This window comes from Pogona vitticeps, chromosome 6 (assembly GCF_051106095.1).
Source record: "Pogona vitticeps strain Pit_001003342236 chromosome 6, PviZW2.1, whole genome shotgun sequence".
Lineage (NCBI taxonomy): Eukaryota > Metazoa > Chordata > Lepidosauria > Squamata > Agamidae > Pogona > Pogona vitticeps.
Genome location: NC_135788.1, coordinates 90,076,869 through 90,103,499, shown reverse-complemented (window position 1 = coordinate 90,103,499; position 26,631 = coordinate 90,076,869). Strand labels below are relative to the sequence as shown.

General features: G+C 43.2%; 1 protein-coding gene across 4 annotated transcripts in view; it reads left to right on the top strand.

Annotated features, from left to right (window-relative positions):
- The first annotated feature begins 5,497 nt into the window (after window positions 1-5,497).
- CACNB1 (calcium voltage-gated channel auxiliary subunit beta 1) overlaps window positions 5,498-26,631 on the top strand; it is a 65,281-nt gene continuing 44,147 nt past the window's right edge. For 2 of the 4 annotated variants that reach the window (XM_073004209.2, XM_073004206.2), the window contains exons 1-2: window positions 5,498-5,811; window positions 15,779-15,865. In XM_073004209.2, coding sequence (XP_072860310.1) covers window positions 5,725-5,811; window positions 15,779-15,865 — 174 coding nt within the window. In that variant the 5' untranslated portion in view covers window positions 5,498-5,724. Of the gene's footprint in view, window positions 5,812-7,550; window positions 7,604-15,778; window positions 15,866-26,383; window positions 26,493-26,631 lie in introns of those variants that run through there. The other 2 variants (XM_073004207.2, XM_073004208.2) reach the window with 2 other exon arrangements.

The window sequence follows — 26,631 nt, the reverse complement described above, 5'->3', positions numbered from 1 at the left end:
TTGTTTTGGCAGGACTATGGTCCAGAACTCAGTATGGTAACTGGGCTGATACTTTTTTTTTAGCCTTGTGGTGCAGTGCTTAGACAACAGTACTGCAGTCAAGACTCTGCTCACAACTTGAGTTTGATCTCAGGCTCAGGTAGCTGGCTTAAGGTTGACTTCCATCCTTCCAAGGTCAATAAACTGAGTACTCAGCTCACGGCGGGGGAGGGGTAGAGTTTGCAATGTGTAGCCTGCATCATTAAATTGTAAACTGCCCCAGAGAGAGCTTTAAGCACTATGAGGTGGTATATAAGCAGCACGCTTCACTTTTGTGATAGAATGCAGACAAAATCTCAGGTGTGCTGGTATCTTTCTACTGACTGTAAAAGTAGTTCTACTAGCTACATCCCTACTTAACTGGGCATTTATGGCAACAGAACATTGTCTTTGTAATCTCAACTCCCAGAAAGGAGAGGTGTTATTTCAACCCCACCCACACCGAAAGGCCTTCCCATTTTATCCGGAAAACAAATATTTCCACGTTGGTTTTGAAATGTAGAGAATATTAGTAAATATGTGCTTGTCAACAGTTGCAGATTCCCCACTCATAATACTGTATAAACAATTTACTGTATAAACAATTTAATTTTCTTTCAGCATCCAGTATATCCTTCAAGATGAGAACCTGATGCCAGGTGCTTTTTTGAGTATTGGAGTCCTTCTATACTGATTTCAAAGGGGATAACTTCAGGCATGTGAGGTTTAAACAAGAATGAGGACCTTTGGTCTTCCAGATGCTTTGTCCTACAATGTCCGTCAGACCCACTCAGCATAGCCAGGATTGTAGTTCAGAATATCTGTAGGGCAAAATGTTTCCCACCATTGGTTTGAATCACATGGCAATTGATATATCTAATGGGATTATATTCAGGGACACTAGGGGTTCCTTTTCATTTCTGTTCTTACTACTTTTTTAATATCCTGCTACATGCTGCGGGTTAAACTGCAGAAGCCTCTGTACTGCAGGGTCAGAAGACCAGCAGCCATAAAATCAAATCCACTTGACAGAGTGAGCTCCCGTCACTTGTCCCAGCTCCTGCCAACCTAGCAGTTCAAAAGCATGTAAATGCGAGCAGATAAATAGGTACCACCTTGGTGGAAGGTAAAGGCGTTCCGTGTCTAGTCGCGCTGGCCACGTGACCATGGAAACTGTCTTTGGACAAACACTGGCTCTACGGCTTGGAAACGGGGATGAGCACTGCCCCCTAGAGTCGGACATGACTGGACTAAGTGTCAAGGGGAACCTTTACCTTTACCTTACATGCTAGTAATGCTCTAGAGATCCATGTTAGCATTTTGCAGTAGTAACAACACTTTGCAAATTACAAAAACAAGATGTGGCCCATGCTTTTGAACAGCATGTTTACCATATTGATTAGTGTTTAGACTAACAAATTTTATTGGGCATACGTAAGCTTTTGTGGGCAATGACCCACTTCACCAGATGCATCAATGAAGCTGTCATAAGCACCGCAGAATGACTTATGCAAAATTAAATTTGCCACAACAATGTTGTTTTTCCTACAACAGACTAGCATGACTGCTAGCCTGGAAATTTTTGTGTGTGGCTTAAGTACATTTTTAAAGCATGCAACTTTTTATTTTTAAAGTCTTCCATTATGCACTTGCTGCAATTTTTTTTCTAACCTAAAACATCCTTACTTCCTTTTTTGTTTTCATCCTCCTTGTTTTTCCGTTACAACTTCTTTTTCCATATGTTGTTCCCTTGGGAAATCCTGGCTGTTGGTGAAGAAACCAGTGAGAGCAATGAAATTCTGAAAGCACTGCAACAAAACAAGCTGAATTTCTTTTTTTGTGAAAATCTGCTGCTGACAATTACAGAATAAGTTGGACAGGCACACATGTACTTGCATTCAACAGGGATGAGCTAACCTCCCTGGAGAGTGATTGATGCCTCAGATAAAACCAGGGAATAAACATTTATTTGAGGAACTTCAACACTAATTCATCTTCTTTCATTGCCAGCAAAGAAGGCTACCTCAAGGATTCCAAAGCCAAAAACAGGCTATCAAACCACTCCATAAATTCTAATATAAACTTCTTTGTTAGTTTGCTGGTACTAAAGCTAAAGGCATGTATACTGTTTAGAGCTCAAATTCACAGAGCTGAGGTCTGCAGATATTCAGGTTTCTGTTAACAAAGAAAACAGCAGACTTGTCTTGCAAGATCTTTATACAAGGACCTTTAATCTGAGCTGAGATGTAACATACACAGCAGCTTTGTTTTACAAAGTGCTTAAATTTGATCTTCTAAGCTGCAGTTTGGCAAGGTTAATTATTTTACTTCTTTTACTGAGGAGCTGAATGGATGACTTCTCCTTACAACACAATCCTATACATGTATACTCAAGCAAGTCCAATTATATTCCATGGAGCTTAGCTTCAACCTGTTAAATAGGCATGCAACCCTAATTGCCAATAACTGAGAATTAAGACATCTTAATAGATCTTATCTAATGCAGATTGAAATGGAACAAAGGCAAAACTGGGATTAGTAAAATGGAACAGTGAGTCTTAAAATAAGGTGTTTCTAATGTGGACATTTGTGCTATCGGGAGCAAAACTTGGGGACAGAAGTGCAGTGTACCACTTGGAAGCAAAAACAGAAGACCCACTAGACATCACAGGGCTAGTTTTCCAATTTTTTGAAGCAGAAAAAAGTGCATTACTCTCTAAAGAGCCCCTGTTGCTGGAACATAAAGGGCTTGAGACTGTAGACCAGAGGTCTCCAAACTTTTCAGTATCAGAGAGACCATGTACACAAAAGTAGTACATGAAACATGGAGGAAGAGCACACCTTTGATCAGGTCACACGGATTGCAGTTTGGAAGGATAAAACACAGCCAGCTATGTACCTATATGTACATGTTTTTTGTTCCCCCAAAGAATCTCTGTAAAGGGATAAGGCTGGCTGGGTTTCCTTCCCCGGGGTGGGTGACCTTGCTTTCCAATCTAGATCGAAGACGCAGCACAGCTGGGTTTTGTCTCTCTTCCCCCAGGTGAATAATAAGACCAATCCTATGCAAATAGAACTCCAAAACTGGACAGTCATTGCACAATACCTTTTCCTATACAAACATTATTTTCTATTGCCTTGGAAGTTTCCTTTTCACCCAATTTTATAACCTCTTTAAAAGCAATTTGTCCAGTCGTGTCTGACTCTAGGGGGCGGTGCTCATCTCCGTTTCCAACCCATAGAGCTAGCATTTGTCTGAAGACAATCTTCCATGGTCACATGGCCAGTGCGACTAGACACGGAACGCTGTTGCCTTCCCACCGTGGTAGTACCTATTTATCTACTCGCATTTTGCATGCTTTCGAACTGCTAGGTTGGCGGCAGCTGGGACAAGCGACGGGGGGGGGGCTCACTCTGTCAAGTGGATCCGATCTTACGACTGCATGTCTTTTGACCTTGCAGCACAGAGGCTTCTGTGATTTAACCCCTGCAGCGCCACCACGTCCCTCTTTGCAAGACAATAAATTGCTTTCCTGTCAGAACAATACAACAATGTAACCATGTATTTCCATAATTGCTGTCTATAGACCCACCCTGTTGTAAAATTCTCTCCCTTCTGTGATTCCCACTCCAATAAAGTTTGGATTCCTTTGTAATCCCATCCCTTCTGCCAGTAGGTCATAAGCCACCCATTTCTCCATTTCTCCTCCCATCTCCTTGTACCACGAACCACCCATTTCTCCTCCCATTCCCTTGTGTAACCAATGTTATAAAAGTCCTGGTCTTTCCTGTGCATGACGCGGGTGTTTTTGCCTACACTTGGAAGCATGAATTCTGACTGCCTTTTATTTAACTAAATAAAACAGCAACCATTTGAACTCTCTCTCCTGTTAAGGTTATTGGCATTAAAACTTTGACTTTTCCAGGAGACTAGCTCCTGATTTCAACAGTATGAGGGCCACATCATGTATTTTACACATTTTTGAGGGCCAAAGGAGGGAAAGGGGATCCAAGTGCAAAGATAGCGGGGGTGGGGGATCACTTCTATCAGGCTTGGGTTTCCCTTCCCTCCTCTTCCTCTTCCCGGTCCAGATAAAAAGGCCAGATGTGGTCCACTGGAATTTGGAAACCCCTGCTATAAATTATGCAAATCTGAAGACCTGTATGAATTAAGGGGGTGGAGCATGGAAAGTGTGTGTGTGTGTGTGTGTGTGTGTGAGAGAGAGAGAGAGAGAGAGAGAGAGAGAGAGAGAGAGAGCAAGAGTTTTAAGGAGTGGTTTTCCCAGTGCCACCCCAATCAACCCATTGAGTTTCCATGGCCAAGTGTGGGCTCAAACCCAGGTCTCCCCAGTTCTAGACTGGGTACAGTGAATTCCTAGCCAGAGCAATATCGACCATCTCAGAAAAAGACAGAGAAGAAATAACAAAGAAGAAAAGAGTTTGTGCAGGGAACCAAGGGAAATTGCTTAAGAGTGCACTTCCACCTTGACATGCTAGTAAAGCAAGGCCAATAAAAGAAATGAGCAGGCTTTTGCTTCCCTCCGTGCATCTCCCAGCAAACTGTAGCTGGTCCTTGCAGACTTGAGGGCATTTTACCTCAGAACATCACCCTTTTGCTTCTGTTGATGGAGCCATAAGATCCACACCGCCCTTTCCGTGTAAGCAGCGGTACACATTAGCATTCCTCGCCCTAACTACCCCATGTCTGTGGAACCAAACCCCATCTTTCTACCGCCCTTAACCTTCCTCACCAGGAAGCCTGAACACACCGGTTCGAGGGGCTAAAGGAATAAGGCACCGAAGCGATTCGCCGGTCGACACCCTCGGGGTTCTTTGGCACGACGCCTCCCTCCTGTGGGGCTCTCACGGGAAGGCGCCTAAGAGAGGAGGGGAAGCCACGATTTGGTTGGAAGCAAGATGGTCGCGCGTGCCTCCGATTGAACGGGGGCTGCTCGGGCCAGGAGCAGGTCCGTTTGGCTAAGATAAAAATTGAATAAGATAGATAAATAAATAAACGCGGCTGGGTGGGAAGCAGGACAAGACTTTCCTTTCCCCCCCCCGCCCCGCCCCGCCCCTTTGCCTTCCGCCCTGACAGCAGCAGGTGGATCCCACGGGGCTCTCCTTGGGGTGGTGGTGGGGGGGTGGAGAGTGGCTGGATGAAAGGCAGGGCAGGGACCTGATAAACTTCCATCTTCGTCTTCCCCGCCCTCCCTCTCCCTCGCGGCCTCGCCTCGCCTCCCCGCCATCTGCTCAGCCCCACTTGGGCTCAAACCACACCCACCCCCTTCTCCCTTCCCCTGGGGAGCTGGGACGCAGGAGCCCTTGACCAGCCCGTGCCAGTTGTTGCCAGGAAGAAGCCGCGCGTTTGCCGTGCCCTGTGATTGGAACGCGGGGCGCCTCCATCACCGCGCGGCTGCTGGCGGAGGCGCGCGCGTAACAGGGTGCCTGCCGCGGGCTTCTCGGGTGTCTGCTAGGAGGGTGGGGGGCATGCCGAGGCTACGGGTTTAAGGAAAGAGGAGGAGGAGGAGGAGGTTGTGGTTGGTGGCGGTGGTGACTTGTTGGCTTTCTCAGCAAGCCAGAAGCAAGCCAGAAGCCCCCTCCTTCCCTCCCTCCCCGCCCGCTGCCACCACCACCACCACTTCTACCCCCTAGCTTTTACCATGAGTCCGGCTTGAGCGCACAGCCGACGACGGCGCGGGCATCTCCATGGTGCAGGACGGCGGCATGTCACGCACACCTTACAGCTCCAGCCAAGACATCCAGATGGAAGTCTTAGACAACCCTGGCCTCCAGGTGAGTAAGAGCCGGCCGGCGATCCGAGGCGGGCTCCTTCCACTGGGGGGGGGGGGGACTTTTGAAGGTGTCGTGCGGGATGGGGGGGAGGTCGGATGATTAGGTGTGCGGGGAACTTTGGACGGAGAAGTCTTGTCATATAAAGAAAGGAGGGGTGGGGAGAGAAACCCAATAGGTGCGACCGGGCGTCCTCTGAACGCAGGACTGATCCACCCCGGTCCCCGGTGGCACTGTTTTCTCTGCCTCCCCCCACCCCTCTTCCAGCACGTACTTGAGGAGACGATGCTGTCGAGGCGGGGAAGGAGGGAAGCAGCGTTTCTGTTTCCTTGGATCCTCCCTCCTGCCTTTGATCTTGAACAGAGAGCCACCCTACAGTCAGCCAGCCGGGAGCGGGCGGGGTGGGGGGGGGAGAGCTTAAGGAAGATGTGGAATTGATGGAGTTGAGAAGAAAGGGCCGCAGCAAATGATTTCTAAGGAGCTTGGATTTACCAGCCACGCTGATTCTTTCAGCTTAACGGGGGCTTGGTTATCCGTTAAACCTAGGTCGCTGCCTTGCATCTTTCACTTGCTGATTTGCTCCCAGACACCAGGAGAGCCCAAGTACTTAAACACTCAGAGACACACACACACACTTTGCTGTTTTCCTTGCAATGCTTGTGCTGCTGTACCTTAATGGGCGAGCCAATGGCATTAACTCAGTGCCGATCCATCCGTGGATCCACACACACAGGGACATCTTGCAAAGCCAGATCCAATTGCTAGGGTTGTAGAGGAGTGGGCTGTGGCCTGCCTTTGCCAATCTGAAAGTGAACAAAGGGCTTGCGCAGTAGCCCGTAATTTGGACTTCGTTCCTGGCTGAGGGAAGGGAACTGTGGCAAAATATAAAATGCATTTGGACATGAGGGACGTTGGCTCCTTAGATGTTCCTTTCTGTGACTGAATTCCAGAAGCATCTCTGGTGACTCAGAATCCTCCCTTCTGGAAATCAAATATATAGTTCAAGGAGTTTTGGTAGATCTTCCAGTTCACCTAGAAGAGAAGTCAGTGGGAATTTTAAGGACAGTGGAGAGGAATCTCTTGATTAACCTTATGACTAAATACCAGAGTTTGGAAAAGTTACTTTTTATATACTTCAAAAATCTCTCCACCAGCACATAGTGTGAAAAATAAGGTTCTTCAGGCTCTGCTAAATAAAGATGATACAGAACTAATATTTCACCTCTGTGTTTCAACTTACCACAGCAAACAGAGCTCTGATCAATCCACCAACAGGTTTCAGAAGGACACGAGAATATCAGAAAGGTAGATGAGTCTATATGTCTTCTAGAGGAGGTGGGAGACAATGGATATTCTAGAAGGCAAGGGTGAACCAACTTCCCTCTTATATAGTGGCTTTGTTTTTTGGTCTTAGCTGGAACTTCCAATGTTCATTTGGGTGTGTTAATATTTGACAAAGCACCTCTAAGAGTTAAGGGCATGATGCTATGAGTAGTCATGAGCATTTATTTCTTTATTTTTCTATTTAACCCCAATGGTCCATGTGTGAATTTGCAATATAGACCAAACAACAGAAGCGTCTTTGTGTGCAGATGAATGTACTGTGCCCCCAACTGAAACTTCCTTGTTTTATCACCTGGAAATACAAGAGGACCATTTTGCTGCTTCTCTTGCTTTTCATAGTTGCCATCTTTTTAACTTTATTTTTTAATATTTTTTGTTTTACTTTATTTTTTGCTTAGAAACACAAAAGGAGATGGATCAGACTGAAGTCAACTTAGTTCTGCAACCTCAGGTGATCCACAGGAAATTGGCAGAGGTCCCTTGTGTGTGTGTGTGTGGGGATTGTTGTTAATATGCTGCCGACTCTTGTTTCTCAGAGGCAGACATTTTGTTCAAGACTGGAGACAGGAGAAAACTGGTACTCTGATAAAAATGTGATGGATATTGCCAAGGTCCAGCTGATGGACCTAAGAGGTTTTATTGTGGAAAGGTCTGACATTGTTTCACAAGCTAGAAAGACTTCTAGGGGGTAGACATGAATGAGCAACAGAGAGGATCCTGGTATGATTTCTTTTGTATAATTTAATTTCAGGCATGTAGAGAAACTAGATCTTGGTGAACCTAGAGAAGAAATGTAGGCCTTTGGAGACAACATAGCAGGTGGGACAGCAAGTTTCATAGAGAGAACAGGAGATACCAATATACTGTACTCAGTTTATCTCTCCCTCCTTTTGAGTGGAAAGGAGGATCTCAGTGGCAGACTATAACAAGCTACAAAGAAAATGCTAGATTACCTGGGACCTGTTGATAGCTGAGAGTTGGAGACTCTCAGCTATCTTTTTATGAGCTTCAGAGAACTGTGAGAATTACTGCTAGAGGTAGCCTAGAAGTGGTTGAAAGGCAGATCTCAAGATCTCAAGAAAAGAGATGGCAGTTTGAGATGAGAGGCAAGAAAAGTAAAAAACTGATGCCCATTCCTGTCTTATAGTAGGAGTGACAGACGGAGCCTTGTGGGTGAAAGAAACAACTCTGGATCCACTTTAGGACATGCAGTTCTCCCTACTGGTGTGTAGTAGTGGACTGTGTGATCCTTAACTGGTCCAGTCAAGCTCTGCTTAACACACCTCTCCCAAATCTATTGTTTTTATATAATCATCCCTGACTTCATCCTAAAGGTTCAGAGCCGCGCTGAATCCTGACAGGGGTGTGCATATCAGCATGTGTGGAATGTCATCAGCGCCAGTACTCTTTCCTTTGGGCACTTCCTTTGTCTCTCTCCTTTGTGATTCCCCCCAGGTGGTGGATCCCCAATGCATGCTGCCTGCTGCAGCTCTGAATGACGCACGTGCCTTAATTAGAACAAGGGGGGAGGAAAAGCCTAAAAATACCAGCCTCAGCTCTACCTCCTTGTCTTGCCCTGCCCGGCCTTAGAACTACGAGAACCATGTCGTGGGGGCCTAGTAGCAACTGTCTTCTCCACAGCCAGCTGTCTCTCTCCCTCTCCCTGAGACATGCTTGGAAAGTGTCTGGTTCATTTCCAGGCCTTCTCTCTCTCTCTCTCTCTCTCTCTCTCTCTCTCTCTCTCTCTCTCTCTCTCTCTCTCTCTCAACACATCCAGGACAGAAAGGTCTGGATTTTTCTGGGAACTTCTGCAAAGGACCTGTTGTTAGGCAGAAAAGACAGTGACCTCTGGTGGCACATGGTGTGTGTGTGTGAGAGAGAGAGAGAGAGTGGGTGGGTGGGTGATTCTCAGAAGCAGGTGAAAGGATGAATCCCATGAATCTACTTCCTCTTTCCTAAAAAAAGAAACATGGTGCCGATTGGCTGCTTTCTATATAGAGGAAGGCAGGCAGGTTGTAACGGAGGGAGGGGTTTTGCTGAAATTAGTGCGAAAAGAAGCATGGTTCTAGTCATGTCCTGCAGTAGGGCTGTGTTAGCTACAGAGTTCTGGATATATAATCCAAAATAGGAATTTCCCCTGATGTATAGTTCTGCTTTTGTGGGTTAGTATTCTCTCCTCTTTTCTTCTCCTTGCTTTAACTATTCTCTCTCTCTCTCTCTCTCTCTCTCTCTCTCTCTCTCTCTCTCTCACACACACACACACACACACACACACACACACACACACACACACACACACACACACACACACACACACACACACACACACACACACACACACATTTTTAAAATTATCCGCATATTAAGCTTGGTTTTCCCTAAAGTTACTCACTGAGCTGAGAGTTAATCTAAAAATTGAACTGGGGATTCCCAGCTCCTGCTCTGAATATCGGGGGGCTATTTTGTGATTGGTGGCAAGAGGAAAATACCAGGCGGCTTCCATCTCCCTGCCCGGGAGGAGGAAATATTTTGAGCTCAAACTGCAATACCGATGGTGGTTACGGACCTTTCTTTGGGCCACTCTCTTCCTAGCATCTCTCAAAAGGAGAGCGGCTGTGAATGACACAGAAACTGCTGTATTTAAACAGTTCGGTAATTCTCACCTAAATGCAGGCTACCAACACATTTCCAAAAAGAAAAAAAGAAAAAAGAAATAGATTTTGCTGTTCTTTTTTTTTTTTTAATGATGTGGTCAGGGCATGTGACACAGTGTTCTCAAGCACTTTAGTGGGAATGGAAAAAAAACTTAATTGGATTCAACAGTCTTGATTAAAGTCATGTTTTGTACCTGAGATAAAAAACGCACATTATGAGCCTTCTGTAATTGTTCTGATCAATAAAGTGCATGCAATACTATGCCCTTGTTTTTAAATGCATGCAGTTTGAATATATACTTCTTTTAGTCAGTGAGAGAAAATGAACGAATGAGGAAAATCCATAAAGGCATATTCTAGGTAGAATGTAGCAATAAACATGCAGTGGGGAAAATGTTCACCTATGAAGTCAGGAAGTATCCTACCCAATGCAAAACAAGGATGGGGAAAACCAGGAGGTGGGTTTTGGGAAAATGCAACAAAATTGAGAATGATTTTCCCATCCTTTTTTGTGTTAGTTTGGTGCTTGTTTACAGGGGCTCATGAATATGCATAAGAAGCTATAAATGAACATTATCAATCACACAGAAGAAGAGCATCTTTGGTGCATACATGTGAGAAGGTCACCACCAATTCCCTGGGTCTGAGGCCATAGTTCCCAAGTCCCTAGTAGAAAAGATACCTGTGATGGAGCTGGCTAATGAAGGCCAATTTCGAGAGGGAGAGGGCAAGGCAGGAGCCAGGATAAAGGAAGAAGACCAAGAGGGGCTTCCTTCAGAGGGAGAGATGGAGAATCCTGAGGAGGAGGAGGAGGAGGAGGAGATATGGGGAGAGGCCTCTAAGGCTTGGGATCCCCAACTCTGTGCCTCAGCTGAGGTGGAGAGTGACTAGGAAGAGGAGCCCTGAGACTTAGCCGTTAGGGAAAGGAAGAGATCATGGACAAGGATTCCCAGACCCAGGAGTCTAGGAGCCTACCACACCTCCAACTTGACCTTAGTACCTACATCATCCAACAGGAGTACTGGCGCCCACTTTAATCCAGCTGTGGTGTTGGCAACAAAAGCGCCAGCATGAGAGACAGAGGAAGAACAGAGGAGTGGGTATCAGTATGCCCTGCCCAGCTCTACTGGCTGCCCTTGAAGGGTCTTCAACCGTCTCCATTTTTGAGTCCAAAACTCTCACGTCACCCTGTAGCCTTAACAGGAGATTCTTTTGAAAGGACATTCCCTGAGGGTTAGTGCAATGAACTCAACCCTCCAGGACATTCCCAGAGGGAATTAAAGGCAGTGTTTCTGTTTCAATTGGTTCTTCAGTTGCAATAAAGTCTGTTCTTGGTCATTCTCAGAACTTTAAGCCCATGGAATATTGCTGGGAGACTTGCCAACCACTGGTACCATCAGAGGTGGGTCCAGTGACTCTCACAAAGCAACAGGGATATGTTTGTAGGTTCATGGAGCTATGAGTTCACTCATGGGCATAGCTTCTGTGCAGATGTGCCAAGGGTAGGGAAAGTAGTGGCCCTCCAGCTGTTGTTGGACTACAGCTCCCATTACCCCTTCCCACTGGCTGTGATATGTAGGACTAATAAGAGCAACAGCCCAACAGCATCTGGAGGGCTATAAGCTTCTCCCCCTGAGTGCTGTCCTCTGATGATGCCGGCCACAGAGACTGGCAAAACTTTAGGAAGAACAACCTTCAGAACACGGCCAAAGAGCCCGAAAAACCCACAACAACCATTCTCCCCCTGACTTATGCTTTATATGCACGTGTGAGACAGAGTGGGGCAAGAGGGATGCCCCACTCACTGGATGGGGAGGCGGACCTCAGACCCGTACCGGAACCTTTGGTGGAGCCTCCACAGGAGACAGTGATAGAGGAACTGATGGAAGGTATACAGAAAGTGACGACAGGGGAAGTTCAGGAAGAAAAGGTGGGAAGGGAAAGGAAAAAGAGGGTGGCGTTTGAAGCAGGAGCAGGGGAAGTAGAAAGGAGAGAGGGGCAGTTACCGCCTGGTTGAGAATGGGTGTGGATGCAGGATCCGTGGACTGAATTATGGCAGAGATTGAGAGTGCCAAAGGAGGAGGCAGATTATAGGAGAAGAGTAGAGAGTCCTCCTAAGCCCTCTTATTAGGGAGAAACAGAGGCGAGGGAGTGGAGGAGAAGACTGAGAGAGGAAAAGGAAGGAGTAGAGAGAGAAAGGAGAGTGAGAGGGATGAAGAGAAGGAACTACAGGGAAGACCCTGGGAGAACCGAGACCCCAATGGACGGATCTTGTGAGATGACGATCTAGATGAGGAGACCGCGCCCTTGCTGGAAGGCGCAACGAGGCAGACAGTAAAGGACTGGGTCTCAAACGATCTCCAGGGACTGTGGGACAGTAGTTATAGAATCCTGTTCTTGATCGACAAATGGAAGCCCCTTCCGGAGCAGCTGGCAGAAGGAAAAAGGACTTGTAATTAGGTTCCAGACACTTGTTTATTGTTTAATCCTCCAGTAAATCCCCACCTGTTTTAAAACAACATGGATCTGCTGATTTCTTTGAATTGAATTTGGAGCCTAAAAACGAACCCTCACAGCATCGGAAGGCATTAATATTGCAAAAGAACATGGGTGCACATTCAGTGCATACACCTCTTGCCTACTTCAGTAAAATCACATACAGTACATGTTTAGTAACGTACAGATATAATGAATGGAGAAGAAGAAGTGGCTGAGCTAATCTTGTCCTTCCAATTTTCTAGCAAAAAAAAAAATCCAATGCATATTATTTTAGAGTAATTCCTCCAATTCCTAATTTAAAATATGATTAGATCCAGGGCGTTGAGGGAAAGGGCATTATTAAAGTGCGCGAAAACTGGAAATGCTTACAATTTTAAGTTTTGAAATTATCCATCAAAGTTGCGTCTGAAAAGTGTTATTCCAACTGCTGCTTCCACCTCTTTTCTTTCCACGGATAAAACTACATAATGGCTTTTGATTGGTAATAATGGGAGAAGGGCCATATGGAAGAACCCGTAGGTCTTTTGACAAACATCTCTAGCTCTTCTCTCTCTCCCTTTCCCCTCCATAGCCCATCTTCATAATAAGAACAGAGATTGTTTTTTAGTTGTTTCTCTGAGATAGACCTTGGAAAGATTCATTTTTCAACTGGTCATGTTCACTGGGGGATCGCTATAGTTTTGCTCATTGGAGGATCGGTATAGTCCAGAAAAAGTAATTTTTGTGAGCTCTGCTGTGAGATCAGGATCTTCTGCTTCAGTTTGAGCTGCATTGCCCATCTTCCTGGAAGCTCCTCTTTCTTAGTCCATTGTACAGTCATCCTTCAGCTACCAGGACTCTGGGCAATCTGCCCCATTGGCTTCCTTACCATTTTTTTTCCAAACCTTACCATTCTTTGAATATAAGATTTCAATTCCTGCCAAACAGACCACTTTCTTTCCTTTTGTAGAAATTTGGTTGCTACTTTATATCCCAAACAGCTCGACCTTTGTAGAGATTTCAATGGAGTTCTTTTTTTGTTGCGCGCTGTGTAGACTTAAGTCTGGAGTGGAAGGGACACATCTGCATAAGTGTTCTTGTGTTGTTTAGTCTATGTGTAGGCAATGCATATTCATATATATATGTATTTTACCCTGCTGACACATTAGTTATTCGTTGTGCGCTTCTACTGTATGTCTCTTGGTGGTGTGTAAGAGAATGCTTTTGTATAGTAGAGTACACAGAGTATATGCACGGGGGGAGAGCAAGCATTGGATATTCTGAACAGTAACCATGCTGGCTTCAGGATTTTAGAATGTGTAGTTTTCCACGCTCTGTTAATTGATTTGTAAGCTGCCGTATTTTGAAAGGCATCATGTTCAAGGCAGTTTTTTTATATATATAACCACATACCACGGGCCTCTGGAGAATGTAGTCTTGTAGATTTCCATCTCTCATACTGTTATCCTACGTACTTTTAAAACTGAGCTGCCTTCAGTATACGTAGTAGTAAATCAGTCCAACATATAACTGTTGGTGGTGTTAGAGGTGTGAAAGTAATAGTGATTCTGTTCAGCAAGAGGAAATGGAGGTACAGCTTCAGGAACTGCTATTTGTTCCTGGCAATAAGGGAGAGTAATGTATGCAAATACTGTATCCTAGTGTTTATGAGTTTCCTTTTTTTTTTGGTCTTTTCTCCTATGCAGCTTTGGAGCAAGTCTATGCTAAGCCCACGCCTGTATCTTATCTATTTCCTATCTCTCCTTTTTTTTTTCCTTACCCTACTCCCAGCCATTAATACACTAATTTAAATCTCCTTTTTTAAAATTTTGGAATAAATGTGGATTGTTTTCATGCAAAGCCTTCTGTGAGGTGTGGTTCCCCATTATGCTTGCTAATTTGATATGCGTGATAATTAGCGGTTGGATATCCTTCCACTACCATCCACCCTCTGCTCTGACAATTGGTGTCTGTCTGGGCTGTCAGCCTGTGGGTGGTGAGCTCTTCAAGGAATCTGAAGCTCCCACGCAGCCAGTTTGATATGATTCTGGTACACATTGGGCATGTATCATTATTTATGGAAAGGGCAGAGAATCCAGGAGACAAATCCTGATCTGGGAAGGACCTCTCAACACATTCCAGCAACGGGCAGGCAAAATGCATGAAGCTGGGCTAACAGCAGAGTAGGAAGAGCCAGAACACAGTGGGTAAGGCCAGCTCTAATTTCGTACATATTTGGACATTTTCCCCACTAGCCATACAAAACAAAGCTGGGTTCTCTGCATGCCCAGTCAGGAGGAAACTCCAGAGCAACGACTTCCTGTCTGTTTAGTTCAATACAAAAACCTTTGAGCCTGTAACCTTCTGCTCAGTTCTGTGCAGGGTATTTAAAGTTTAAATACCTTTAAATGCTATCTTACCTCTGATTAGCTGGCTGGATGGTTCAGTAGTTTAGGTACCTGACTGCGGAATCAGAGGTTGAGAGCTTGATTCGCCACTGTGTCTCCTTTGTTTTTTTTTTTTAATATAATTTTTTTTAATTTCTAAAACTATAACAAAAACAGAATCATATACACAAAACATATAAACTCAAATACAATAACTGTGTTCCCCACCACCATGTACGGGACCTCTTGCCATATTCTTCTTCTTCTTCTTCTTCTTCTTCTTCTTCTTCTTCTTCTTCTTCTTCTTCTTCTTCTTTCTTCTTTCTTCTTTCTTCTTTCTTCTTTCTTCTTTCTTCTTTCTTCTATTGTCCTCTTCTCCAGAACCACATAGATTCTTGATTTGGAGCTTTCCCTTTCCCCCTTATTAGCACATATTCCAAAAATTTGCCCCATATTACATAAAAATTGTTCTTTTTCAACTCTCCTTTCTTAATCTTTAAATTACAAGTTAATTTATCATTTATTGCTATATTCCATATTTCTTTATACCATTCTTCAATTTGTAATTCAATCTTTAATTTCCATTGCCTGGCAATAATCAATCTAGCTGCTGTTATTAGATTAGTTATCAATTCTTTAGCCATTGTGTCTCCTTTGAATATGGCCAGCCTTTGTGGCCTTGGGCCAGCTGCACAGTCCCGGGGCACCTCCAGAAGGAGGGGATGGTAAGCCATTTCTGAATAGCCTCTATTATTGATTGATTGATTGATTGATTGATTGATTGATTGATTGATTGATTGATTGATTGATTGATTGATTGATTGATTGATTGATTGATTGATTGATTGATTGATTGATTGATTGATTGATTGATTGGATTTATACCCCACACCATCTGGCAACCAGGTCGCTCTGGGTGGCTAACAACAAAATAAACAGCACAATATCAAGACACGACAAAAAAATAAAATAATACATACTTTCAAACTACTATAATAACCAGCAAGGTAAATTAAAACAGATGGCAGTGTTATTATTGTTATTATTGTTATTATTGTTATTATTGTTATTATTGTTATTATTTAAAATCTTCCTTTAACCTTTCAGGGGAAATATAGCAAAAGGAAGAACCGCTTCAAACGCTCTGATGGCAGCACCTCCTCTGATACGACTTCAAATAGTTTCGTCAGGCAGGTAAGAGCAGGGAATGGGAATCATGCTTCAAAGGGAGGGAGGGAGGGAGGGAGGGCAGGACAGAACTGTAACATTTATAAGCAAGCAGATTAATATCTGTTATATACTGTACTATGAACTCCTTATCCATTCAGGGCATTTGGAAGAATTTTAATGGCAGTGTTTCCTATTGTGAATTCATGATTGTCTCCCTCCAGTGGACATTTTTTTTTTACAGCAAGCTTGCTATTTTCATCATTGCAAACACCAGGAAGAGGAAAAAAAGTGGATAAGGTTTCCAAAACTGTATGGGATGGGGATTCTTTACCAAGGACACTGCCCTTTCCCCTCTGCCAGGGTTTACAGCCTGTGCTCCATCCTTCCACTCATCAGCAATTCCAGATATTTATTCTCACTCCCTCTTATCCATTTCCTTGATAAGGAGTTCAGATTTCCCTTTCTCTGTCCCAGGATTTTATCTTCAACCCCTTTCCCTAAAAATATTTTATATTCCTTGCCATCTACTCTTGCTTCCATTTGCTGATGGGAAAATCTACCCTTTCCCCCTGTGTAATATCCAATTCAGTGGGCAGGGCTCTGTTGAAGGAACAAAGACATTTTTATGTTAGACAGGGCAGGCTAAGTCTTTAATGCTAAAGATTCCTGCTGGGTCTCCTTATGTGAAGGGCACAAAGAACAAAGCAGCAGATGGCAACTCAGGCAGGTGGTTGTTGGATACATTGACTACAAGGCTGTTTCTGGGAGCAAGCCTTTCTGAACTCAGTGGAATATACATCGTAGGAAAAATCTAGACTTGCACTATTCAAACTCTGAAGCTAGAGGATTTCCATCAGGGTTTCCCAAACTTGGGTTCCCTGGTGTTTTGGACTTCCCCTCCCAGAAGCCCAGCCGGGATGCCCAAAGGGCAGGAATTCAGACAGTTACGGTCTAAAAACATCTGGGGACCCAAGACTGCAAACCTGTGATAGGTTCTAAGTATTTTTAAAAGGCAAATGCAGTTGGTGGTTGGACTGAAGCAGCTGAGAAGGACCATTGGCTTTTCATTCCAGCCCACAGCCGGTGTCTGTTATACAGGGGTGAAAACTTTGGTCCTACTAGATTTCTGGACTAGGTAAAGGTAAAGGTTCCCCTTGACAATTTTTGTCCAGTCGTGTTCGACTCTAGGGGGCGGTGCTCATCCCCGTTTCCAAGCCATAGAGCCAGCATTTGTCCAAAGACAATCTTCCGTGGTCACATGGCCAGTGCGACTTAGACACGGAACACTGTTACCTTCCCACCGAAGTGGTCCCTATTTATCTACTTGCATTTGCATGCTTTCAAACCGCTAGGTTGGCGGGAGCTGGGACAAGCGACGGGCGCTCACTCCGTCGCGTGGATTCGATCTTACGACTGCTTGGTCTTTTGACCCTGCAGCACAGGCTTCTGCCGTTTAGCCAGCAGCGCCACCACGTCCCTGATTTCTGGACTACAGCTCCCATAATCCTTTAACATTAGCCCTGCTGGCAGGGGCTTGAAGGAGTGGAAGCCCAAAACATGCAGTGGCTCTGAATGCCTGCAATAAATGGCGGATGGCCCTGCTATCCACAGATTCTCTAAGACAGAAAAATCTTAGAAGGGTCTCAAGACGTTAATGATGAAACATAAGCCATTTCTTTGTATCTCTCAATTATTGAGGTTTTTAACCCATCACTGCTTGTTAGCACGGTTTCACTTCACAGCTAATCATGTTGAGGCAAAGGAGATCCGTGGGCTGTAGTCTGACTCTCTGTTTCCCCTCTCATGATTGCTGAAGGATGGAAAGTGTGAAAGGAACAATGAAAGGGAGCAAAAATCCGAAAGAATAACTTTTCCCACTTCTGAACAAGATATGCAATAATCTGCCCAGTTTTGTTCTATTTACCTTTGAAATCTAGGTCAAAAAAAGGCATGACTTGTTTCTTCCTCTGCAGCCTGTTTTAATGCCCCATCATTTCAGCTACTCTTGTTAGTTCCTTAGCAGATTAAAAACAAACAGAAACCTCTTCATGTATTGCCTAGGGAAGCAAAGAGGTTGCCATAGCAATACTCCATCTGGTGGAGTGTCTGGAGGGCAGCATTAAAGAAGCAACATACAGTACTCCTTGCAAAGCAGATTTTGGTAAAAAGAGATACAAGTCATGCAGAAGACATGTCTTGGCATCTGCTGGTGACCACTCCGTGGTTGCTCCCACAGGATTTTTCCTATGGTGTGGGTTGCTGTGTTAGTCTGTCGTAACAAAAGCAACCAACAGTCCTATGGCACAATAAAAACTAACCAGTTTTATTGAGTATAAGCCGTTGTGGTATGCAATATAAATCCATGGTCTTCTGCATTAAAAGCAGCAGGTGTCTGGGATTAGATACATAGGCAAATACAGGAATAGGTGATACCTTAAATCAACCATTTAGAATATAAAACATATGCAATTGTATTTGGAATCGATTTCTGGTCTTTACTGATATTAGAAAAAGAGAGGCCATATTCACTTACTTACTTACTTACTTACTTACTTACTTACTTACTTACTTACTTACTTACTTACTTACTTACTTACTTACTTACTTACTTACTTACTTACTTATAGTAGGACCCTGGTATCCTTGGGGATATCAGTTTCAAGCCCGCCCCGCAGATGCTGAAAAATGCTGAACGCTATTTTAATAATGAATGCTATACATAGCATGGTCTCTGGCTTTCTTTAGTGGCCTGTTCTGGTAACCTCTTTGTTAAAACTATATATTTGGAGGAAATTTTCTTTTAATATTTTAAATATTTTCAGACCATGGATAAGTGAATTAGTAACTGATCCCGCAGATAAGGGAGTCCTATTGTATTTGATTTATATACCACCACATTAGTGCCAGAGCACTATCCTGGGTGGCTTACAAAAATAGAACAAAAACCCAAATAGAAGTAAAACTGTAATAGATAAAAACATTTTGGACCAATAACAAATAAATCAGATAGCAGCAGAGGTGATTTTCCCATAATGGCCGGATGAGAGTCAAAGAGTCAACTAGGGTTGGTGTGGAAGGCCTCCCTGAAAAGCTATGTTTTCAGTTGCCTCCTAAAGGTCAGCACAAAGGAGCCAGGCCCCTTTCTCTTAATCCTCTCTGTGGTTGCTCTCTGGCAATGTTTTCTGTGTCCAGGTTATAATGCAGAACTTAGGACCCGGGAAAACTTGCTTTTTGAGCTACAACTTCCAGATATGCAACATGGCCACTTGCCATGATGGCTGGAAAATTCCGGGCACTGTAATTTAAAAAGTAACTTTTTTCAGTTCAGAAATTACTGTTGCAGAGTTCATAAGTTGGCTTTACAGTTACATTTTAAGCTTACCACCTATTCTTCTGGCCACTTCTGATATTCTTTAGTCTTTGTACCACCTACACACATAAGCGTGTATGCACTTTTTTATTTGGAATTTGAATTCTGTATAAATTCCATAGAAAAGTGTAATATTAAGCAAAACCGTGATAATTAAGCAAATATGGAATATTTTGTATTAAATCATTCTTCGTCAAAGATCAAAGATTTTGCATCTCTTTGGATGAGGACATGCAGGACACGGGGAAAGAAAGGGGATGAGTGATAAGTGGGTTCCAGAGAAAGAATGGAATTGAAGAACTGTACTATAGTCTGTTTCATCTGCAGCCCTACCTACTCTAAAGACGTTTTGAAATTCACAGAGGCATAGGTAATGTTATGCTTAAGCAACCCTCTTCTCTTAACATCAAACCAAATCCACACTGAAATTTAAATTTTTAGCCATTGTCCAATGGATTGTTCTTGGTTGCTATTGAGAATTCATCAGGTCCTGCTCATGGTTTGTGTGTTTTTAGATTTTTAACTCCAACTATGGGCATACAGTGGCCAGAATCCCATTGGTTTCCCCATAAGATATTTGTAACCTGTTTCAGCTAACTAATAAGGTGTTGGGGTGCATTATAGCTGCACAGTCAAGAAGTCGTGCAGCTGAGATGCACCCTGGCACCTTGCCACTTAGCTGCAATTAACCATGGTAAGTTATGCAGACCTTGTGCAAACACCAATAGGATTCTGGCTACTTTATTTTAAAACATACAAATAGACAGATCATGATGAAAGCTGATAGCACCATTTATGTGCAATTAAAGGCTGGGGGACCCATGACCCTCTGAGTATTATTTGACTCTCCTTCCCATCAGTTCTTCTCAGCCTAATCAATAATGAGAAATGATGGGATTTGTAGTTTATCAATACATCCAAGGCCTGCTCTACAGAAACCTTCAAGGAAAAAGTGGGGGGCTGGTGGTCCTCCAGATACTGCTGGACTCCTGCCACTATCCCACACCTCCAACAGCTGGAGAGAGCCATTGGTTCCTACCTCGTTTTTAAAATGTATTTTAGCTTGAACTTTTTCAGGATGAAAGTGCAAGATTGCCAACCGTGGAGGCAGGGGCAAATTTGCCTATGATGTAACACTGAGTCTAAGTTTTAAAAAATATTTTTCAGTGTTAGGTGACAAAGATAGGGGAAGAAATCTGTGAAGGTCCCATTGCTCCGGTCTGATAATGACGTGGTTCTATGCTGTGTGAGACACTGTTCAGAACCTTTATAATGAGTGATTCCATCCAAGACCTGATGATATTTTTGTCCCTGAATACACACAGCCTATTGCAAATGTATGACGAAAAAGATTGGGGAATGGAAAGTGTGCTGAAGGGGGAGGGGTTGGAGTCTGTGACCTGGACTTGTGTTGCCATAGTAATGACGTAGGAAGCAGTTGCTATGGAGGAGATTCCTTGAGCATCAGGCTTCCAGCAGGGCACCAGAACACATTTAAAGAGCCAGCGAGCTGCGTGTTCCCCTGGTCCACAGTAGAGGCCCTTTGTGGGTCTCAGTCCCACTGCAGAGTTTGGGGGTTGAGGAAATAGGCATAAATCATGGCGAAAGGTTGTTTCTCAACTTCAGCTAGGAGCTAGCCAGAGAAAACCATTTCAGCAACAAGGAAGTCGGAAACTCAGATCACTATGGGGATCAATCATAAACCCTAATAGGAGTCTGACTGGGCTTGACGGGTCTCAGAGATATGTACGGAACCTCAGGAATCAAAATCTTTTCCTATTCTGCAAGTAAGAAAAGAAATCTCAAGGCGAGTGGCACTAGAAGAAAACAATGCGTTTTTGGTGTGGCATAGGTTTAAAGTGTGGATGTCCATCCATACTTTATGCTGAGCTAGTGAGGCGAGGGACATGTACATGTTCTGCACTTGAGCAACCTTGGTGCATCAAAATGTCAAAGGGTAGAAGTGGAAACAGCCAGTTGCTCCTTGCCCCTGGGATGATTATGCCATTTAACCTAAAGCAGGGAGTGAAGCACTGGCATCACAAGTCATGAGACTTTTTGTTGCAGAAGCCCCAGTAGTTGTGAAGGGACTGGGAAAAGCTTTCTACAAGCCCCAACAGCAGCAGAAGGCATAAAAAAAGCTCCACTCATGTCATGTGTGTTATAGGTTTAGGCAGCACAAGAAGTGAACATTAGCAGTAGTGGTAGAACAACTTCTCCCTACCTACAATATGTCTTTTTGCCCATGCTTTGGGTTGATGCATTACCTGGACAGCTGAGCTTTACTCTGATTCTGGGCCTAATTACTCGAATTCCTCTTATTCCCATTTCCACACTCAGCTGTCCCACAATCAGTTAAGGTCCCCTTCTCCAGCTTTGCCCCTTTGAAATTTCAAGGAGCCACCCTGTGACATCACACAGCTTCATCTTTTGTCTCATGTTTTGGCCCCCTTCAAAAATTAAAGGAATAGGGCGATTTCTTTGCTTGAACTTATATACTACCCCCTAGTGGAACACACACTCTAGGCAGTTTACAACAAAGCATACAAACACGAAGAATAATAGCAAAACAATATACAAATACTAATCAACAATCAATCAAGAAAACCACTGACCAGCTAATCTATCTTTAGATAAATAAACAATTTAAGATGACGTTGACACCACAGGTATGATAACCGATAAAAGGCAGCTTTGAACAGTTCTGTTTTTACTGTTCCTTAAAGGCTGAGAGGGAAGGCACCAGGCAAAATGCTGCTGGAAGTTTATTCCAATGGGATGGAGCCACAACCAAAAAAAAAAGCCCGGTGTCTGATATTTGCTCTTTTAGCCTCCTTTGGAGTTTTTAACATCCTGGACTACAAAGTGCAGGTGGGATGGGTAGATGTTTTGTAGAAGAAATGTTCCACCTGTTATCCTACACCTGGTTTCAGACACCTACTCTCTCCTTATTGGTTCTCTCTTCTTCCTTCTGGAACTGAGTGTCCCATCTTTGCACAGCAGAGAGCAGTATATGCATGATTCTTGTCTCATAGCTAGGAGACTTTGAATCCCAAACTAGAATACCATGGTCTTAATGGATCAGTGGTGCAAATCAGCTCCTTTGTACCCTTTAATATCTTGTTGCTCACAGACTGATGTATAGAGGCAGAGCATAATCAGCAAGAAGTTGTTTTGTGTCACTGTATACCAAAGAGAAATGTTGAGTGTAAATAGAAGAATTGTCATGGTTGGCCATTACATTGGGTAGCCTTGAACATACTACTGTATCTAACTTTATTACTTTTAATTTTTAATTTATGTTAGTATAATAAATATTTCCAGTGTGGTGTAGTGAATAAAAGGATGGACTAGGACTCAGGAGAACAGGGTTCAAATCCCCATTTAGTCATAGAAACTGGCTGGGGGAGCGGAACTGGTAAAACCATTCCTTTAATATCTCACTTATCTTGAAAATCCTGTTAGGGTTGCTATAAGTCGGTTCTGACTTGACAGCACGTAACAACAACAATAAATATTTATCATATGCTACTGTTCAGGAAAAGCACCCACAGTAGTGTGCATTGGTATGCCATCTGATCTCTTTATTGGAAGGTCTGGGTGGAAATGTGTTTTATATACAGTATATCACTCGGAAGATCAATTTAGCTTCCTTCTCAGAGGAGAAAAGCTAAGGAAACAACATTTCAAAAATACTAGACTGGGGCATTATCTTTGTGTTAGGGAAGGTTTTTTTATTGATGAGGTGAAAATGGAACCCATTATCAAGAAAGTCCCGCTCAGTTATCAGTATTCAAGCAAACCTCAGTAGAGACACTGAATCAAGAGAGGCATATAAATTTACCAAGGGAAAAGCCTTTTTTCAATCAGAGAGAAACAATGTATGTTTCTTCATGCAAAGCTTATTTATTAATTTGTTTATCAGCTAAGTAAGTAAATTACAGTATTAAAATGGATGAATATTGTTCCTTTGAGGAAGATGCAAGAAAGATTGTCAAGACAACCTTATCCTGAGAGACTTGTCCATGTGACAACACTAGGCTGGATACTTTTACACATACTTTGTGTTATTTTGTGTTACTTTTATGCAACTGCAACTGAATGTTTTATTAAACTTTTATTTGATTTACTGAAAACATCACTCTCTGGAGACCTTGTTCCTAAACTCCAAGAAGATAAAAAAAATCTTCATTTTTCTAGAACAATTGCTAAATTTGTTGCTGCTATTCAGTCCTCTAAGATAATTGAATTGCTTGATGATGTTTAAATATTTTGTTTTATGCTACTCAAGAATTTTTTCATGAGCTTCTGAGGGAGGCAATTCTCTGCACTACAGCAGAGAATTCTAAATACCTCCCCAAACTACATGTCTCAGCATTCCATGGGATGGAGCAATGATGGGTAAAGTGGAATCAAACTGTTACCATTGTGCAGTTTGGATGTGATGACAGTCAATGTCTTAGAAAACAGAGACCCCTCACTTGTTTCTTGGAGAGGGTGCACATAACAGTCTATCAACTTATTTGCTGGAGGACATGACAAAGAGCCTTTGTATTGCTATCAGTCGCTGAGGAACAGAGAATGGAAAAGCCATGTTTTCTATAATTGGCCCATGGCCACTACTGACTGGGTCTGCTGACTTTCCCAATCTTTGCCCCAAAGAATACAGGCATAACTGCAAAAGGAACAAGAATGAAGTAGCTAGTGTGGTAGGTGAAATTAAGAAACAATACCCCACTCAGATCTTGACCACTGAAAATGTGGTTAATTTTAATGTTTGGGGAGTGCATCTCTAATTCTCCTGTCTACGTCACTAAGAAATCTTCAGCCATCCCATCCATAATGTGGGCCACAGTATTAACCTGGAGTCATGGTCACAAGTGTGGGAATACAATATTAAGTTAACAAAATCTGTTGATCATACAGAAAATATATATAAGATGTTCTATAGATGGTATATGACATCTGAAAAATGATTGAAAATATATCAGAATACCTCTAACAAATGTTGGAAATGTAAATCAAAAGAAGGTAGTTTTTATCATATGTGCTGGACTTACAGGGAAGTTAAAAGCTTTTGGAAACTAGTTGAGATTTTACCAAAAAAAATGTTATCTTGTACAATTCCATATGAACCGGAACTGTTTTTATTGAATATAGTACCAGATTTGATAGAAAAAGAAAAAAGATACTTGATCATACATGTAAGTATGACAGCAAGAACTTTATATGCAAAACACTGGAAAAATGAGGAGACACTAATAATCCAGGAGTTAATAGAAAAAGTTTTCGAAGCAGCAGAGATGGATATTTTAACTGAAGTATTAAAGGACAAAGAAATTGAGGTTAGAAAAAAAATGGGAATCTTTGTATAATTGGATGAGAGATGAGAATATGAATGGGTTAAGATTATAAGAAAGAAGAATTAAGATATAAATATAAATCTTAAAGGGTTAGAAAAATTGACAAGATTAGTGTGGTGTAAGCTTAGTACGAAATTACATAGGTAAAAGTAATAAGGATATAAATTGTTCTCTGCCACATTCTGTACAGTACTTTTATTTACCGCTCCTGCTCGTTTTAAAGTGGTGGCGGAAGTGTGGTCTGTGATTGGGTCCACAAAAAAGTCGAAAGTGGCCCCAGATTTGTTGATGTTTCTCCATGCCTGGCCTAAAGAAATATGAATTTAGGGACAAAATGGTAAGACACCTGAATGAAGAGGTTGAAGTTGGACTACACTCTCCCAGCTATTTCCTTTAAGATCACTCTGGAGCCAGAGTCCTGGAGGTAGTTCGTGTCGTTCTGGCAACTCCTGTGACATTGCTGGAGCCAGTTGTATTGGCCCTTGCCTTTCCATTGGACTCTTTCAGCAATGTGGAGAGTGGGGATTTGCTGCTTGGGTAACAGTCTATCCTCCATATTATTTTACCCAGGCTTTGTGCTCTGGAGAGGACACACCAGCTTCGCACACAGCGTCAAAGTCCTCCATACAGAGCACGTTACCATAGTCTCTTGAGACGGAAAGATGCCTATGATGATGATGACTTTGTTCCAAATCCCCTGTCCTACGATCTTCCCTGACCCAATGTAAAATGAATAAAAAATAAATTAAAAAAGAAAGAAATCTTCAGCCACCCCAGGAATTAAAATTGTCTCTCCTAATCCCCAGCCATACTGTCTTGCTCATGGCCCTCCATTTCCCATTTCCTAGGCACAGTCTAGGAAGGCTGAGCAAGCCTTGTGGGAAGTCATGAAATGGTATGTTAGCATTTCCTAGTCACAGTCTAGGAAATGCTAGCATACCATTTCATGACTTCCCACAAGGCTTGCTCAGCCTTCTCTGACTATTAAATTCAGAAGGACAAAAGACTAAATATCTTTCTTCCGATTAAGAATGATCAGCATGCGTTCCACAGATTTACACTATTAGATCTATGCAGAATTTGAGTCATCCTTGATGCGACTTGGGCAGCAGCGTCCCCAGATGAACCTGGGCTTAGCATAAGCCCTCGATGTACTTTCTACATATAGAATGAGGAGTTAAACAGGAAATGTATTCATATATATACATATTTACACATACATACATACATACATACATACATGTAGGGGAGACCTTCAAATGCAATGGGAATTAGATGGTTTTCCTACGAGCAGTGATTGGAAATGTTGCCTTTTTTTCCTTTCCAACTATAAATTGCAAAATATCCAAGCCACCTAGCTGGGGGGGGGGGTTCTAGATAAATTATCCAAGTTATCAGAATGAATTGGGTTATTCTCTCTCTCTCTCTCTTTCTCTCTCTGTCTCACACACACATACACACACACACAAACTTGTGAGGAGAGGGACGTCAGGTATGTTGAAAGTGGTCGATTTTAAAACAGTTTAAGCTGCCTAATGGCTTTGTTGTTCATAGCAACCCATAATATCCCATATCACAGGGACTCTCCTTAAAATTCCTGGTCCTCCACAAGGTGTTGCTCTTTCCTCCTTTTAATGCTGCCCACCCACCCACCTTCACAAGCCGGACCATTTGCTTCTACAGTATATGGGAGTCAACCAGAATGACTCTTGGCATAGCCTCGCACCCCTACCCCACCCCCACCCCCACCCCACTGCTAGGATGTCCAGTCCTCAGGCTAAATATACCCCAGCAGTTTGCAAATCTAGCAGTATGTTTGTAACCTGAGCTCTCAGCAATCAGACTGAGACACCTCTGTCCACATAACACCAGGCCCAGCATGGAGACGCCCGGCGGCAAAGACTCCAGGCCCGTTTTGGTGAGCACTTGCACTCCCTCGGCTTTCCAAGGCTTGGGAATGTCCTTCTCAGGAGAAACCCCCCCTTTTTTTTTTACCCTAGCCTCCTTCTACCCATCCACCTTACTCTGTCATTAGCTTGACCCCCCCCCCATCCACA